The sequence below is a fragment of the Chiloscyllium punctatum genome, chromosome 34 (genome assembly GCF_047496795.1).
Source record: "Chiloscyllium punctatum isolate Juve2018m chromosome 34, sChiPun1.3, whole genome shotgun sequence".
Taxonomy (NCBI): Eukaryota; Metazoa; Chordata; class Chondrichthyes; order Orectolobiformes; family Hemiscylliidae; genus Chiloscyllium; species Chiloscyllium punctatum.
This window is the reverse complement of record NC_092772.1, coordinates 28,500,453-28,514,885: the sequence shown is the minus strand read 5'-3', so window position 1 is coordinate 28,514,885 and position 14,433 is coordinate 28,500,453. Positions and strand designations below refer to the sequence as shown.

Sequence of the window (14,433 nt, the reverse complement as noted above, 5' to 3'; positions counted from 1 at the left end):
GTGAGAATATTTTAAAAGTGAGATAAATTGAGCGATCAGCGCCAGCATTTTCCTGTTTGTGTGCAGGTCAATGCTGACAGCATTAGGAAACATTGGCTGTCTACTGAGGGTCTCGGTCAAGGAAAAGGGGGCACATGTCAGGTATAGCCATCTGGATGAAGGGAATCCCTGAGGATATACAGGGGCTGTTGGAATACACTTTGGGTAGAAATCAGGATTGCAGAAAGTGTACATGCAATAGCCTTGGCAGAGAATGATAAAGAGAATCCAAAAGAGATTGTATAAATATATTGAGTAAAAGAGTAACTTGAGACACAATGCTGTCCCTTAAAAATCAATGAGTCCACTGATGTGTGGAACAGCAGGCTATGTCAAAGACATTGACCACATTTTTTACTCCAGAACTTATTGTGGACAAAGACTGGGGCACTCAGGGAACAAGAGTAATACGTTTGACCACATTTGGAGTTCTCTGCAATTCCAGTATCCCCGCTATAGGAAGGATGTTGTGAAAGTTGAAAGTGTTCAGAAAAGATTGACAAGATGTTGCCAGGGTTGTTGTTGAAAAAGCTGGGGTTATATTCTCTGGAGCATCGGAGACTGAGGGGTGACCTGACAGAGGTTTACATAAAAATGAGGTATATGGATTGGGTAAACAGTCAAGGTCTTTTCCCAGGGGTTCGAGAGTCCACACCTAGAGAGCATAGGTTTAAGGTTAAAGGAAAAAGGTTTAAACGGCACTGAAGGGACAGATTTTTTATGCACACCATGGTGTGTGTATGTAATGAGCTGAGAGAGAAAGTAGCAGATACTGATACTATGACAACATTTAAGAGGTATTTGGATGCGTACATGAATAATATCATAATAAGTACATGGGCCAAATGCTGGTAAATGGGATGGATTTATTTACATCTTCTGGTCAGCATCGACGAGTTGGACCGAAGGGTCTGTTTCAATGCTGTACATCTCTATGACTTGAAAAGAGTGCATGTTATAGAGGTTTTTAAAACATAAAGCTATGGAAAGCCTGATTAAGTGTATCACAGAATATTGTGGAGCCCCGAGCAAAGATATTTCTACCATTGATAGCCATGTGTGATGTGCTGGAAAGGCTGGAGGGTGGCACAGTGGACAGTGAAGACGTTGTAATCCAGGATAAAGCGGATGGCCCTCAGGACAATTCCATACAACCCTGTCCGGGTGGACGCTGCAAGACGTGTCAGATTGTGGATATAGATACCACTATTACATGTGGGAAAACCTCCCACCTTGTACATGGCAGGTACTCATGTGACTCAGCCCACATTATCTATCTTATACGTTGCAGGCAAGGATGCCCGGAGGCATGGTACATTGGGGAAACCGAGCAAAGGCTACGAAAACGGATGAATGGGCACTGCACAACAATCAACAGACGGGAGGGTTCCCTCCCAGTTGGGTAACATTTCAGTGGTCCAGGACATTCAGCTTCGGACCATCGTGTGACCATCCTACAAGGTGGACCTCGGGACAGGCAGCAGAGAAAAGTGGCCGAGCAGAGGCTGATAGCTAAGTTCGGTACCCATAGGGAGGGCCTCAACCGGGACCTTGGGTTCATGTCACATTACAGGTGATCACCATTGCACTACACACGCACAGATATTCCTACACACATCCTGCACTCTCACATACACATGGACACAGGTACACACAGACGCGCACACAGACACCCACACACACCCTAAAAGACACACACACTCCCACACTCACACATGCACCCCCTCACAGACCTAAGACACTCTGCACTCACTACAACACACTTTCTCGCACTCACAACCCCCACCCCAGACAGACACACACACACAGACAAAGACCCACTGACACATATATATATTTTGTGGGGTGAATTTGTACTTGCAGGATTACATTGTACTTTGTTCAAAAACTACATGCATTCATGTAGAACTCTGAGCTTAAAAACTGCATGAATTTATGTCAAACTCTTATCTCACTTTTTAGATTAGAATAAATCTTAATATCAGGGCATAGACAGAGAACACAGGGGGCCAAAACCTTCAACATATTGTCTACCTCTCACCATTGTTAACAGCTAACCCGAGAATGCAACTTTAAAAAAAATGTTTTGTGATTTACACATGACAGAAGTGAAACTATCACTCTATTCTCAACAATGAAAGGCTTAACAGACAATCAATTTTTCAATGTATAATGTCAGTTACATCACACTGTAAATTTTTGCTATAAATTCTGTGTTACGATCGAGCTCTCCACTATCACCTGATGAAGGAGCGTCCCTCCGAAGGCGAGTGTGCTTCCAATTAAACCTGTTGGACTATAACCTGGTGTTGTGTGATTTTAAACTCTCTTCAATAAGGTAGATTGATTTGTGACACAGAGATAAAAGAAATTTAGACACCAGAGAGACGTGGGTTACAGGGCGAACAAAAGGTGGGCATAAATATTCAATGGATCACAACCTTGTGGAAACTCAGGCAAAATGGGTAACGCTAACAATAATAGATAAGAAAGGCAGTACAAAGAAATCATTTGACCTCAGATCATGAAGTAGAGTCAGTCTGAATCTAAATTCTGGCTACTGCTTGCCAAGGACACAAGCAGCAGAACAGTTTTAGCCACCGAACAGCATTCCATTGCTCATCATTGCATTAAACAGGAACTCATTGGAATTTTTAAACAAACGCTTTGTGATAATTTTGGGAAACTTCAATATTCCCATAATCTGGGACAGTCACACTAACAACAGTGAATTGGAAGAGTAGTTCAGAGAATTTTTTTCAGTGTTTCTTTGAATAACAAATTGTGCAACTGGCTACGGACATAACTATCTCAGAGCTACCTTTGTGTGAGGGAACTTCGTGAATGAGTAATGTGACCTGGAGAGATCCTTCGGGAAACTGTGATAAAGTGCAGTTTAAAGAAATATAAAGTTTTAAAATGAATCACAGAAAGGACATGCTACAACTAGAAACAAAAATAGCCAATGGCATGGGTTTGAGAGGAGAACTGACCAAGTTAAATGGGCTAAACAGACTGAAATCTGTGCCTATAAATGAACAGTGGAAAACATTTGAAAGGACAGTGTAAATCACTCAACAAAAGAACATTCCACTGAAACAGACAAAACCTCAGCAAGAAATTCCCACCGGCCCCTCACTCAGGACAAAATGGATCATATTAGATTATGAGGCTTAGAAGATCACCAAAAAGTACTTAAAATCCTGAAGTGAGAGAGTGTTTTAGGAGTAAGTGTTAAAGGGATTGCAAAGGGTCTGCTAGCAGGAGTTGGGCAGTGGGAAGGGTAATCGTTGTCAGGGTTCAATGTCACAAAAGGAACAGGGAGAGTTGAAGGTGCCGGAGTTGGTAAGAGTGTTACGGAGAGTGGTCAGGGCCTGAACGATGTTACAAAACCAGTGCGGATTGCTGCAGCTGGAGGGGTTTGCAGAGGTAGAGAGGGACATATGTATTTTTATTTATTCATTCATGGGATGTGGGTGTCACTTTTAATTACCCAGAGGACAGCTCAGAGTTGGCCATACTGCAATGGGTCTGGAGTCACATGTTAGCCAGGCCAGGTTAAAAAGTCAGATGGTCTACACAAAAGGAGGTCAGTGAACCAGATGAGTTCTTCCCACTGATCAACAATGCTTTTATGGTGACCTGACGAATGTCTTGTACAGATACAACATGACACCCCAAATCCTACTCTCAATGCTCTCCCCAATGGAGGTAACCATAACAAACGCCTACTTCACCAGCCTGTCTACCTGTGACACCACTTTCAAAGAACTGTGTACCTGCATCCCTGGGTCACAGACTGACAACACTACCTCGGGCCCGAACATTAACTGTACAAGTCCCGCCCTGGATTGTTTCAGCAAAATGGAACACTTCACCTTTATCTAATTAAACTCCATCTGCTATTCTTCAGCCCACTATCCCAGCAGTACTGTTCATCCTGTTGTATCACAGATAACCTTCATCAGTGTCCTGTTTACCACCAATTTCTGTGTCACCCAAAAAACTTATTTAACTTACTTAACAATATTCCCATCCAAACCATTTATCCAAATGACAAACAACAGTGGACCCACTCCACCGCTGGTCACATCCCTCTAGTCAGAAAAACAACATGTCTCTCACCACCCTCTGTCTACAACCATCAAGCCCAATTTTCTGTCCAGTTGACCAGCTCCTCTTGAAAGCCATAACCTTTTACACTGATCTGAGCTTATTACCCAGTTTACCATCCGACACGTAGAACACAGAACAGTACAGAACAAGACCCTTCGGCCATGATGACATGCCAATCTTTTATCCAACCATAAGACCAAAAATAAAAGTGGCAGATAGAGTTTAATTCAGATAAATGCGAGGTGCTGCATTTTGGGAAAGCAAATCTTAACAGGACTTATACAATTAATGGTAAGGTCCTAGGGAGTGTTGCTGAACCAAGAGACCTTGGGGTGCAGGTTCATAGCACCTTGAAACTGGAGTCACAGATAGATATGATAGTGAAGAAGGCGTTTGTTATGCTTTCCTTTATTGCTCATAGTATTGAGTACAGGAGTTGGGAGGTCATGTTGCGACAGTACAACACATTGGTTAGGCCACTGTTGTAATATTGCGTGCAATTTTGGTTTCCTTACTATCGGAAAGATATTGGAAAGCTTGAAAGGGTTCAGAAAAGATTTACAAGGATGTTGCCAGGGCTGGAGGATTTGAGCTATCGGGAGAGGCTGAACAGGCTGGGGCTGTTTTCCCTGGAACATCGGAGGCTGAGGGGTAACCTTATAGAGGTTTACACAATTATGAGGGGCATGGATAGGGTAAATAGACAAAGTCTTTTCCCTGGGTTTGGGGTGTCCAGAACTAGAGGGCATAGGTTATAGATGAAAGGGGAAAGATATAAAAGAGCCCTAAGAGGAAACTTTTTCATATAGAGGGTGGTATGTGTATGAAATTGGCTGCCAGAGGATGTGGTGGAGACTGGTACAACTGGAACATTTAAGAGGTATTTGGATGGATATATGAATAGTAGGGGTTTGGAGGGATATGGACCGTGTGCTGGCAGGTGGGACTAGATTGGGTTGGGATATCTGGTCAGCATGGACAGGTTGGACTGAAGTGTCTGTTTCCATATTGTACGTCTCTTCGACTCTAACTCCATACCCTTCGTTTTATTATCATCCATGTGTCTATCCAGAAGTATATTAAATGTCCCTAATACATCTAATTTTACCGCCACGCTGGCAGTGCATTCCACTCAGCCACCACTCTGTATGAAACGAACCTACCTCTGAAATCTCCCCTTAACCATCCACTAACCACCCGAAAATTATACCCCCTTGTAATAACTATTTATATGAGGGTAAAAAATCTCTCTCTCTCTATTCACTCTATCTCTGACTTTCATCACCTTGTTCACCTCTACCAAGTCACCCCTCACCCTCCTTCACTCCAATGAGAAAAGCCTTAGCTCCCTCAACCTTTCTTCATAAGACATGCCCTCCAGTACAGGCAGCATCCTGGTAAATCTCCTCTTTACCCTCTCGAAAGCTTCCACATCCTTCCTGCAATGAAGGGAACAAAACTGAACACAATATTCCAAGTGAGGTCTTACCAGGGCTCTGTACAGCTGCAGCATAACATCACGGTGTGCGAGATAAGTGGCTGTCCAGCCCCATCTACGGCACTTTTTATTTCCCTTCCCAGGAACAAAGACACGGAGGAGTCTGTCCAAAACTTTTTCATTCAACTTTTCAAAGTCGGGTGTTGTTCCCAAAGGTACACACACACAAGCATAGTAATCTCCACACATTATATACATGTATATGTGGGCTGGGTCTACTACTGCTGTCTTGACCAACGAGTGCTCGGATTCCCCACTGTTTTCCTTATTTGGGTTCTGGTGCCTGGGATTATTTTATTATTCACTTGGCCAATCAGTGTTTGAGCTTCCCGTTCTTCCCTTATATGGATGATGTTGTACAACTGTGGTTAAGGGCGGCCTCTCAACTATCGAGGAAAGCTGTTACAACTGTTTCATTCATATAAACGTGGGGGAGGTCCGGCAACAGTTTCGAGTGTCTGCTTGTGTTTACTATGAGGTAGAAAAGACTAAAAGGCAGCTAACCGTTTAAAAATTACACTACCCCCTACAAATCCCCCGTGTCTTTTCTTACGGCCTGTAATTTTTCAACCGTAAGTTTCTTCTCCAGGGCATTTAATAACTCCCGAGCTTGTTCATCAAACTGCCCTTCTCTAATACTACCCCCGCCCAAGAGGGATTCACGTTGTTCCATCTCGAGATTTATTCGTTCAACCTGCCCATAGGGAACATCCTTCTTAGTAAGGGCGGTTTCGATCAGTCGTTGAGTTAATCCCCGGACACAGGGAATAACGCAACACCCAAGGTCAGTGAGTACCCCTGCCACCACTATACATGAGACAAGAAAGGGAACGACCACCCCCGTCCATTTACCGAACCAAGCTTCCAACCAGTCCGTGAGGCCAGAGTCGATGCCCGAGTTTTCGGCCAGTTCGTCCGCCAATGTGGTGAGTCCATCCAGGGCGCGAGTGATGGACCCATCAGGGGCTGTGTTGTTGGGGATGAAAGTGCAGCACTGAGTGCCTATCATGACACAAACACCCCCCTTCTCTGCCAACATCATGTCTAAGGCCAACCTATTTTCCCACGCCATCCTACTAGTGGCGTCCAGTTGTTCTGCTATTCCTTTCACTGCATCCCGGGTATAATTAATGAACCTCTGCTGATTGTAGTAAATATAATTAATCCAATCCACGTTCTTATTGATGGTTACCCACCAGAACAGTGACGACTCAAAACCCCCCGCTATCTGGTTCCTCGCCTTGTATTCGTCAGGAACACCCCTGGGGACCCCTATGGCATCTAAATATATGTTATCATCGAAAGAGGTCTCCAAAGCTCTCTCAGTTCTTCCACTAGAACGGGGTTGCTCTTGTTTTTCGAATACCAGGGTGAATGGGATGGCCAATTGAACGATCGCACAAGTGCCCGTCCATTTTTGGGGCAGGGTCGGTCGCAGAACCCTCCCACCACAGTACCACCAGAGGTCTGCCCTAGGTACATGAATGTGGGAGTAATTCCCGCCCCCGGTAGTTTCATTGACCAGCCGGATTGATCCGCTGCACTTGTCAATGTCCCCACATCGTCGTCCCACTGTAGTCCCGTCCGAGAGACGCAGGCCTGGTGCGTACCCGTTACCCCTGAGAATGATGGCGGGCGGGGCGCCCCCTCAGACCTGACGGGGGGAAACTTCAAACTCAAGGGTCGACAAGTGGGGTCGTTCCAGGCCTCTCGGTCCTGGTACAGCCTTATCATGCAGTCCATGGCTCGTGGGTATTTCTCCCATCCCAGCGGGAATGGGACCACCTGAGGGTTAGGGCGGGCACTCGTGCATGCGTAGCAATCACTCTTTTTCATGCTCCTCACAGTATATTTGACCCATTCCATCCAGGCATTCGCCTCCCCGTATCCCGTTTCTATTTCAAAGGTCTTTTCCAAATCCGTCGTCTCAATTATTCTAATCTTTTCCTGCTTATCAGTGGTGGATGAGCCCCCAGACTCAGCTTCAATGACCGTGATATACGTGCAGCACAGCTGCATCCCCCCCCATCCTGCCTGGCCCCCAACTCTAATACCCAGTATTGTTCTATTAAGTCTCGCCTCGTTCTTTTCCAAGTTCTTTATGGTCAGATAAAGCGGATTGCACTGATTCTGCCCACAATCCCGTCCAGGGGTGATGGGATCACGGACAACTGACACCATAGCCTGGACCCCGGGGGCTGGAAGCCTACTTAGGCCTTCCCTACCATACAATTGTAATACTAACGTCTGACCCTGGAACCCCCTTTCTCTCTCTAGATTCTGCTTAGTTTGATTCAGTTGACTTTTAGTCCTACAGGGCACCAACTCACAAAGGTCTAAGCTAAATGTCTGTGTTGATTGGTTGGCAAGCACGGAGATGGTGAACCACTGACGGTCCTCTATTTGTTTCATCCGGAGGCCAAATTGGGTAACACGCACACAAAGACCCAGCCCAAGGACAATGGCATAGCAAGTTAACAATACGATTGACCGCATTTTGTCGCGACACCCGTAGCCTGAGGGCACAGTTCCTTTAGACTCGCCAAAGTCCGATTAGTTCGTTCTCAGAGTCTCTGTTCCTTAGATGCCTTTATCAGAGAGGTTCGTTCGTCCTCCGTCGGTTGTGGCACTGGTCCCTTGACTCGAGTGTAATGTGTCCAGCCCTTTTCGGCCGTACGGACAGCCGTTTCGGTCGTCAAAAGTACCAGGAAGGGACCGTCCCAAGTTGGTTCGAGGGTACGTTGCTTCCAGCTTTTAATCAGGACCCACTGACCCGGCTTGACGGTGTGCACCGCAAACTCGAGGGGCGGCGTCTGTGCCAAAAGTCCCTGTTGGCGTAAACGAGATAGAGCAGACCCCAGAGCCACCACATATTTTTGCACAAACATATCCCGAGACTCAAATACAGGAGGTTCCCCCTTCGGCCCATGGAACGGGAGGCCAAATAACATTTCGAAAGGGGAGACGCCCAAATCCCGCCTTGGCTGGGTGCGAATTTGCAACAGGGCAAGGGGTAGGCATTTGGTCCAAGGCAGGCCGATTTCACTAGTGAGCTTGGTTAGCTGCTTTTTGATGGTCTGGTTCATTCTTTCGACCTTGCCCGAGGAGGAGGGATGCCAGGGGGTGTGCAAATCCCAGTCAATCCCCATTGCTTGCACTACATTCTGGAGGACGGTCGAGGTGAAGTGGCTCCCCTGGTCAGAGTCAATAGCGTGGGGTAGCCCAAATCGTGGGATGATTTGCTCGAGTAGAATCTTGCTAACCTGAGTTGCCGTTGTCGTGGTAGTGGGGAAAGCTTCCACCCATCCTGTCAGGTGATCTACCACTACTAATAGATACTTCAGGCGACCTATGGGGGGGAGCTCAGTGTAATCTACCTGGATATACTCAAACGGCCTATAGGCCGGACTCCTACCCCCTTGTCTTGCATGCTGCCGCAGCCCCCTTTTGTTAATCTTTCGACATGTTATACAATCTCCTGTGACCTGCTTGGCTACCGTGTACAGACCAGGGTGAGCATATCGGCGCAGGAAGGCACCACACAGTGCCTGGGCGCCCCAGTGACCCCCTTGGTGTAAACGGGCAATAATGTCCCGCGTCAACGGTCGATTTAGTAGCTGGCGGCCATCGGGTAAGGTCCACTTGCCTTCCCTATCCTGTGTACCCCCCAGAGACGCGAGAAGAGTTTCTTCTTTGTCAGTAAACGTGGGCACTTCGGTAATTTCGGATATCTGTGGAATCCTTACCAGGCAGTTTATTGCTTCCTTCCCCATCCCAGCCAATTTTGCCTGTTCATCTGCCAATTGATTCCCCAGGGTCTCTATTTTATCGTCTTTCTGGTGTCCTTTCACATGTACTACAGCAATCTCTTGTGGCAGCAACAAATCCTCCAAGATCATGGCTACTAGTTCCTCATGGACCAACTCCTTTCCTCTACTATTTATCATTCCCCTTTCTTTCCAGATCTTCCCAAAGGTGTGTACTACCCCAAAGGCATACTTAGAGTCAGTGTAGATTGTCCCGGCTATTCCCTTTAAATTCCTCAGAGCCCGGTGCAAGGCGTACAATTCGCACGTTTGTGCGGACCAGGCATTCGGTAGCCGTCCACTTTCCACTAATTCCCAACCAGTCTCACTAATGACTGCATAACCGTTGTGTCTCTTCCCATCTATCACTCGAGAGGACCCATCAATGTACCACCGCCTTCCTGCATGTAAGGGGGTATCCCTCAGATCTTCCCTCACTTTACTCTGGTACTCTATTATGTCTGAACAGCAGTTTTCCAGTTCCTCCTCCCCTTCCCCTTTCCAAAGAAAGTCCGCCGGGTTCTGGCAGCCCCCGACTTCTATTCGGAGGTCTTCTCGGTCTAACAGTATGGCTTCATATTTCAGAATTTTCGAGTCAGTCAGCCACCTCCCGGCCTTCTGATTCAGAATAGTTCTAATCTGGTGGGGAGTAGTGACTGTCAAGGGGGCCCCGAAAGTCAACTTCCTGCTTTCCTCTACCAGCTTTGCCGTGGCTGCCACCGCTTGGACACACTCCGGCCACCCTCGGGAGACTGGATCCAGAATTTTTGACAGGAAAGCCACGGGCTTCCTTTTACCCCCCCAGTCCTGGGTCAATACTCCAAGAGCGGTTCCCTTTCTGGAGTTCACAAAGAGGCGAAATGTCTTACTAAAATCCGGCAAGCTTAAAACAGGTGCGGCCATCAATTTTCCTTTTAGGGTTTCAATTAACTTTTTCTCCTCCTCCTCCCATTTTATTCTGTTGGGTGCCTCCTCAATGAGTTTTAGGTACAAGTCTTTAGTAAGGGGGGCATAGTCGTCTATCCATAACCGACAATAGCCTAAGAGTCCCAAGAACTTCTGCAACTCCCTCTTGGTCGTTGGGAGGCCTAGTTCGATTATTGCCCGCACCCTTTCCGGACTTATTCGTTTCTGTCCCTGGCTTATCAAGTGTCCCAGGTACTTAACCTCTTTCTCGACATATTGGAGCTTCTTCTGACTCACTCTTAACCCCTTCTCAGCTAGGTAATTTAACAGGGCATTAGTCCCAAGTAGGACGTCCTCCTCCGCCGGTCGGGATAAAAGGAGATCGTCCACGTATTGTATAAGCTTAAGGGCCGGGGACAAGGTTAGTCCCTCCAATAATTGTTCCAGAATCTGCCCGAACAGAGTCGGGGACTCAGTGAATCCTTGGGGGAGTACGGTCCACCTGTACTGTTGTTGTCTGCCAGTATCAGGATCCTCCCATTCAAAAGCAAAAAGATCCCTACTGTCCTTGTCCAGGGGACACGCCCAGAAGGCATCCTTTAAGTCTATAACACTAAACCAGCCGTGGTCCGGGGGGATTCGCCCCAGAATAGTGTATGGGTTCGGTACCACAGGGTGCCGTACTTGGACAATTTTATTTACTTCCCTTAGGTCTTGGACCATTCGGTAGCTCCCATCCGACTTCCGGACCGGCAGGATGGGGGAATTGTATCGTGACATACAGGGCTCTACCAATCCATCTTTTATTAGGTCTTCCATAACTGTCTTCAGGCCCTGCCTCCCTTCCCAAGAGATGGGGTATTGGCGCACTCTGACGTCGGAGCTCTGGGGCTTTAATTTTACCTCCACAGGTCGAATTGCGAGTCCCCCACGGTTCCCTTTGGCGACCCAAACCCTAGGGTCTATCTCTGTCAATCGGGACTCACTAAGGTATGACATGGTAACGGCTAATTCTTCCTCTTCTCCCACTTCTATTCGCAATCCGAAACGGACTATCAAATCCCGTCCCAACAACCCATAGGGAAGATGGGGGAGGTGAAGGAGTTCCACCTGGAGCTCCTCCTCCTCCAGCCGCAAGGGTTGTGGTTCGAATATTTTCGCACTAAAAACCCCACCCTTAACTCCTGAAATGTTTAATGTTTTAGCTTGGAAGCCAACCCCCCTTGGATGGAGGGGAATTGAGGACCTGCCAGCGCCTGTGTTAACTAAGAAGGTAACATCTTGTCTAAATGGGCCCACCCGTAAATTTACTAGGGGTTCTTGGTAGGCCCGTGTTCCGATCCTCCCCTGACTTCCCTAATCCATTTGTTCACACTCCATTTCATACATCCCTTCTCTTTCCCTTTTAAACTCGGGACAATCCCTTTTGAAGTGACCCAGTTTCCCGCAATGGTAACATCCGGCCTTCTGAGGGCGCTCAATTCCATAAGATCCTCCTCTCTCACTTCTGCCCCGTCTCGCTTCTCTCCCTCTCCAACTGTTCTTCAACGTTCCTCTTTCCACCCCATAATCTTCCTCCCCCATTCCGGTGGACTTACAAGCTTCCCGTACGGCTGCCACCATCATTTTTGTCTTATGTTTCTCCCTTATTACATCCCTCTGAACGTACACCTTCTGTGCTTCCCGTAATAATTCTGCAACATCCTTTTCAGCCCAATCCTCCACTTTCTGTAATTTCTTCTGAATGTCAGGCCATGACTTAGTCACAAAGTGCACCTTAAGCATGCTCTTGCCTATTTCCCCATCAGGGTCTAAACCTGAATACTTTCGCATGGACTCCCGCAAACGGTCTAAAAACTCACTCGGGGATTCATCCTTTTTCTGTCCAACTTCAAATGCTTTTGCTAAATTCAGCTGTTTGGGCACGCAGGTTTGGATCCCCCTGATTATAAGGCTTCTGAGGTCTGTCATATTGGCCCTTGCCCCCGCGTCGTTATGATCCCACCGGGGGTCCTCTAAGGGGTACTTCTGCTCTCCACGCTGAGGGCCGTCCTGATGCTCCCTATCCCAAATGGCCATTGCACTATCCCGGATCATAACAATTTCATCGTAATTAAATAGTATTCTCATCATGGCCTGCAGTTCAGCCCATGTGTATATACTGGGCCCCAGAAATTGGTCCAGTTGTATTCCCACACTGACGGGGTCGTCCAGTAGACGGGGTAGTTCATTACGGAGTTGCCGGATATCCCCAGAATTTAAAGGTTGTACTACGAACCCGGTCCGTTCGTTCCCAAACGGCACCTCTCGTAAGGGGTTCAGCTGTTCAATATTGTCACTCCTCCCAGCTCTCAATCCCTCTTCTCGACCTCTCCGCATCTCGAGTCGGACTGATTTCCGAGTGCCTGAGGTGAGTTCTGCGCCCCCTCCTGTGCCCCCCCCACCCAGCAGTCCCTTCATCACTGGTCGTAGCCTGCTGGGACTCGGAATTATCCGTCGCAGGAGGGAGTTCCGCGCTGGACGCCTGGTCGTGCGCGGGTGGTATATACGGGGGCGGGGAAGACGGTGGCAAACCGTCGGTGAGGATGTCCCAAGACTTCTGGGGCTTCCTCGGGTCTGTTTGGGGAATCAGAGGATAGAGACGTGTGGGACTCTCGCCGTCGCCCGCCAACCAGGCGGCGGCATATTTGCTCTCCTCTGGGTCAAACGGTTGTTTTCTGTTAACATATACATTTAGGATTTGACACACCCAGTCTTCATCAGACCCATACTCGGGTCAAACTACCGAGGGGGCGCGGATAGGTTCTTTGGTCCATATAAAACAACAATATTTTATCATGGTCTCTTTCTTTAAGTCCTTCGTTCTACTGCTGTCCGTCCATAGACTTAACTTCCGACCTAATGGACTATCGGGGGGTATTTCTTTCCCATTTGCAGTCTTCCCTGACTTTTCCTTAGAAGTCTGATTTCCCATGGTTTATCTTCGGTCCTGGTCTTAAACGCCCAAAGCGTTTTCACAGATGACCGTCAAAACCACAATTTCCCGTGGTTTATCTTCAGTCCTGGTCTTAAACGCCCAAAGCGTTTTCACAGATGACCGTCAAAACCACAATTTCCCGTGGTTTATCTTCGGTCCTGGTCTTAAACGCCCAAAGCGTTTTCACAGATGACCGTCAAAACCACGCGGCCAACAAGGAAGAACAAAAGAATCTCTTACCTTGATCCGTGCACGGAGTTGTCTGGCCTTTTTAAAAGTGTGTACCCCCGTGTATAGTCACTAACTGGTCGTCCCAGTTCTCGTCCGTGTGTTCCTTTTCCAGGATTCAAAATTATTTTTAAATGAGCCGGGTCACATCCTCTCTTGGCCGACGGCTGACGGACCAAGCTGATCAGTGAGAAGTATAAATATATACTAGACGCGTCTTTGTTGTAATCAGGCTTGATCCGTGAGCCGAAGAGACTGCCCCCCCCCCCGGCAATAATTATTTCATCCCGGACGAGCCCCCAATTGTGCGAGATAAGTGGCTATCCAGCCCCATCTACGGCACTTTTTATTTCCCTTCCCAGGAACAAAGACACAGAGGAGTCTGTCCAAAACTTTTTCATTCAACTTTGCAAAGTCGGGTGCTGTTCCCAAAGGTACACACACACAAGCATAGTAATCTCCACACATTATATACATGTATATGTGGGCTGGGTCTACTACTGCTGCCTTGCCCAACGAGTGCTAGGATTCCCCATTGTTTTCCTTATTTGGGTTCTGGTGCCTGCGATTCTTTTATCATTCACTTGGCCAATCAGTGTTTGAGCTTCCCGTTCTTCCCTTATATGGATGATGTTGTACAACTGTGGTTAAGGGCGGCCTCTCAACTATCGAGGAAAGCTGTTACAACTGTTTCATTCATATAAACGTGGGGGAGGTCCGGCAACAGTTTCGAGCGTCTGCTTGTGTTTACTATGAGGTAGAAAAGACTAAAAGGCAGCTAACCGTCTACCCCCTACATGCTTGTGTTCACTATGAGGTAGAAAAGACTAAAAGGCAGCTAACCGTTTAAAAATTACACTACC

At 47.3% G+C, this 14,433-nt stretch overlaps 1 protein-coding gene across 1 annotated transcript; it reads right to left on the bottom strand.

Annotated features, from left to right (window-relative positions):
- Window positions 1–6,681: 6,681 nt before the first annotated feature.
- LOC140458780 (uncharacterized) lies at window positions 6,682–13,639 on the bottom strand. Its single transcript, XM_072553418.1, has 2 exons — window positions 13,583–13,639; window positions 6,682–8,481 (listed from the first exon to the last, which is right to left on the bottom strand). Exon 2 carries the CDS (start codon window positions 8,147–8,149, stop codon window positions 6,935–6,937), a length of 1,215 nt encoding a protein of 404 aa, XP_072409519.1. The 5' UTR covers window positions 8,150–8,481; window positions 13,583–13,639; the 3' UTR covers window positions 6,682–6,934.
- Window positions 13,640–14,433: the final 794 nt, after the last annotated feature.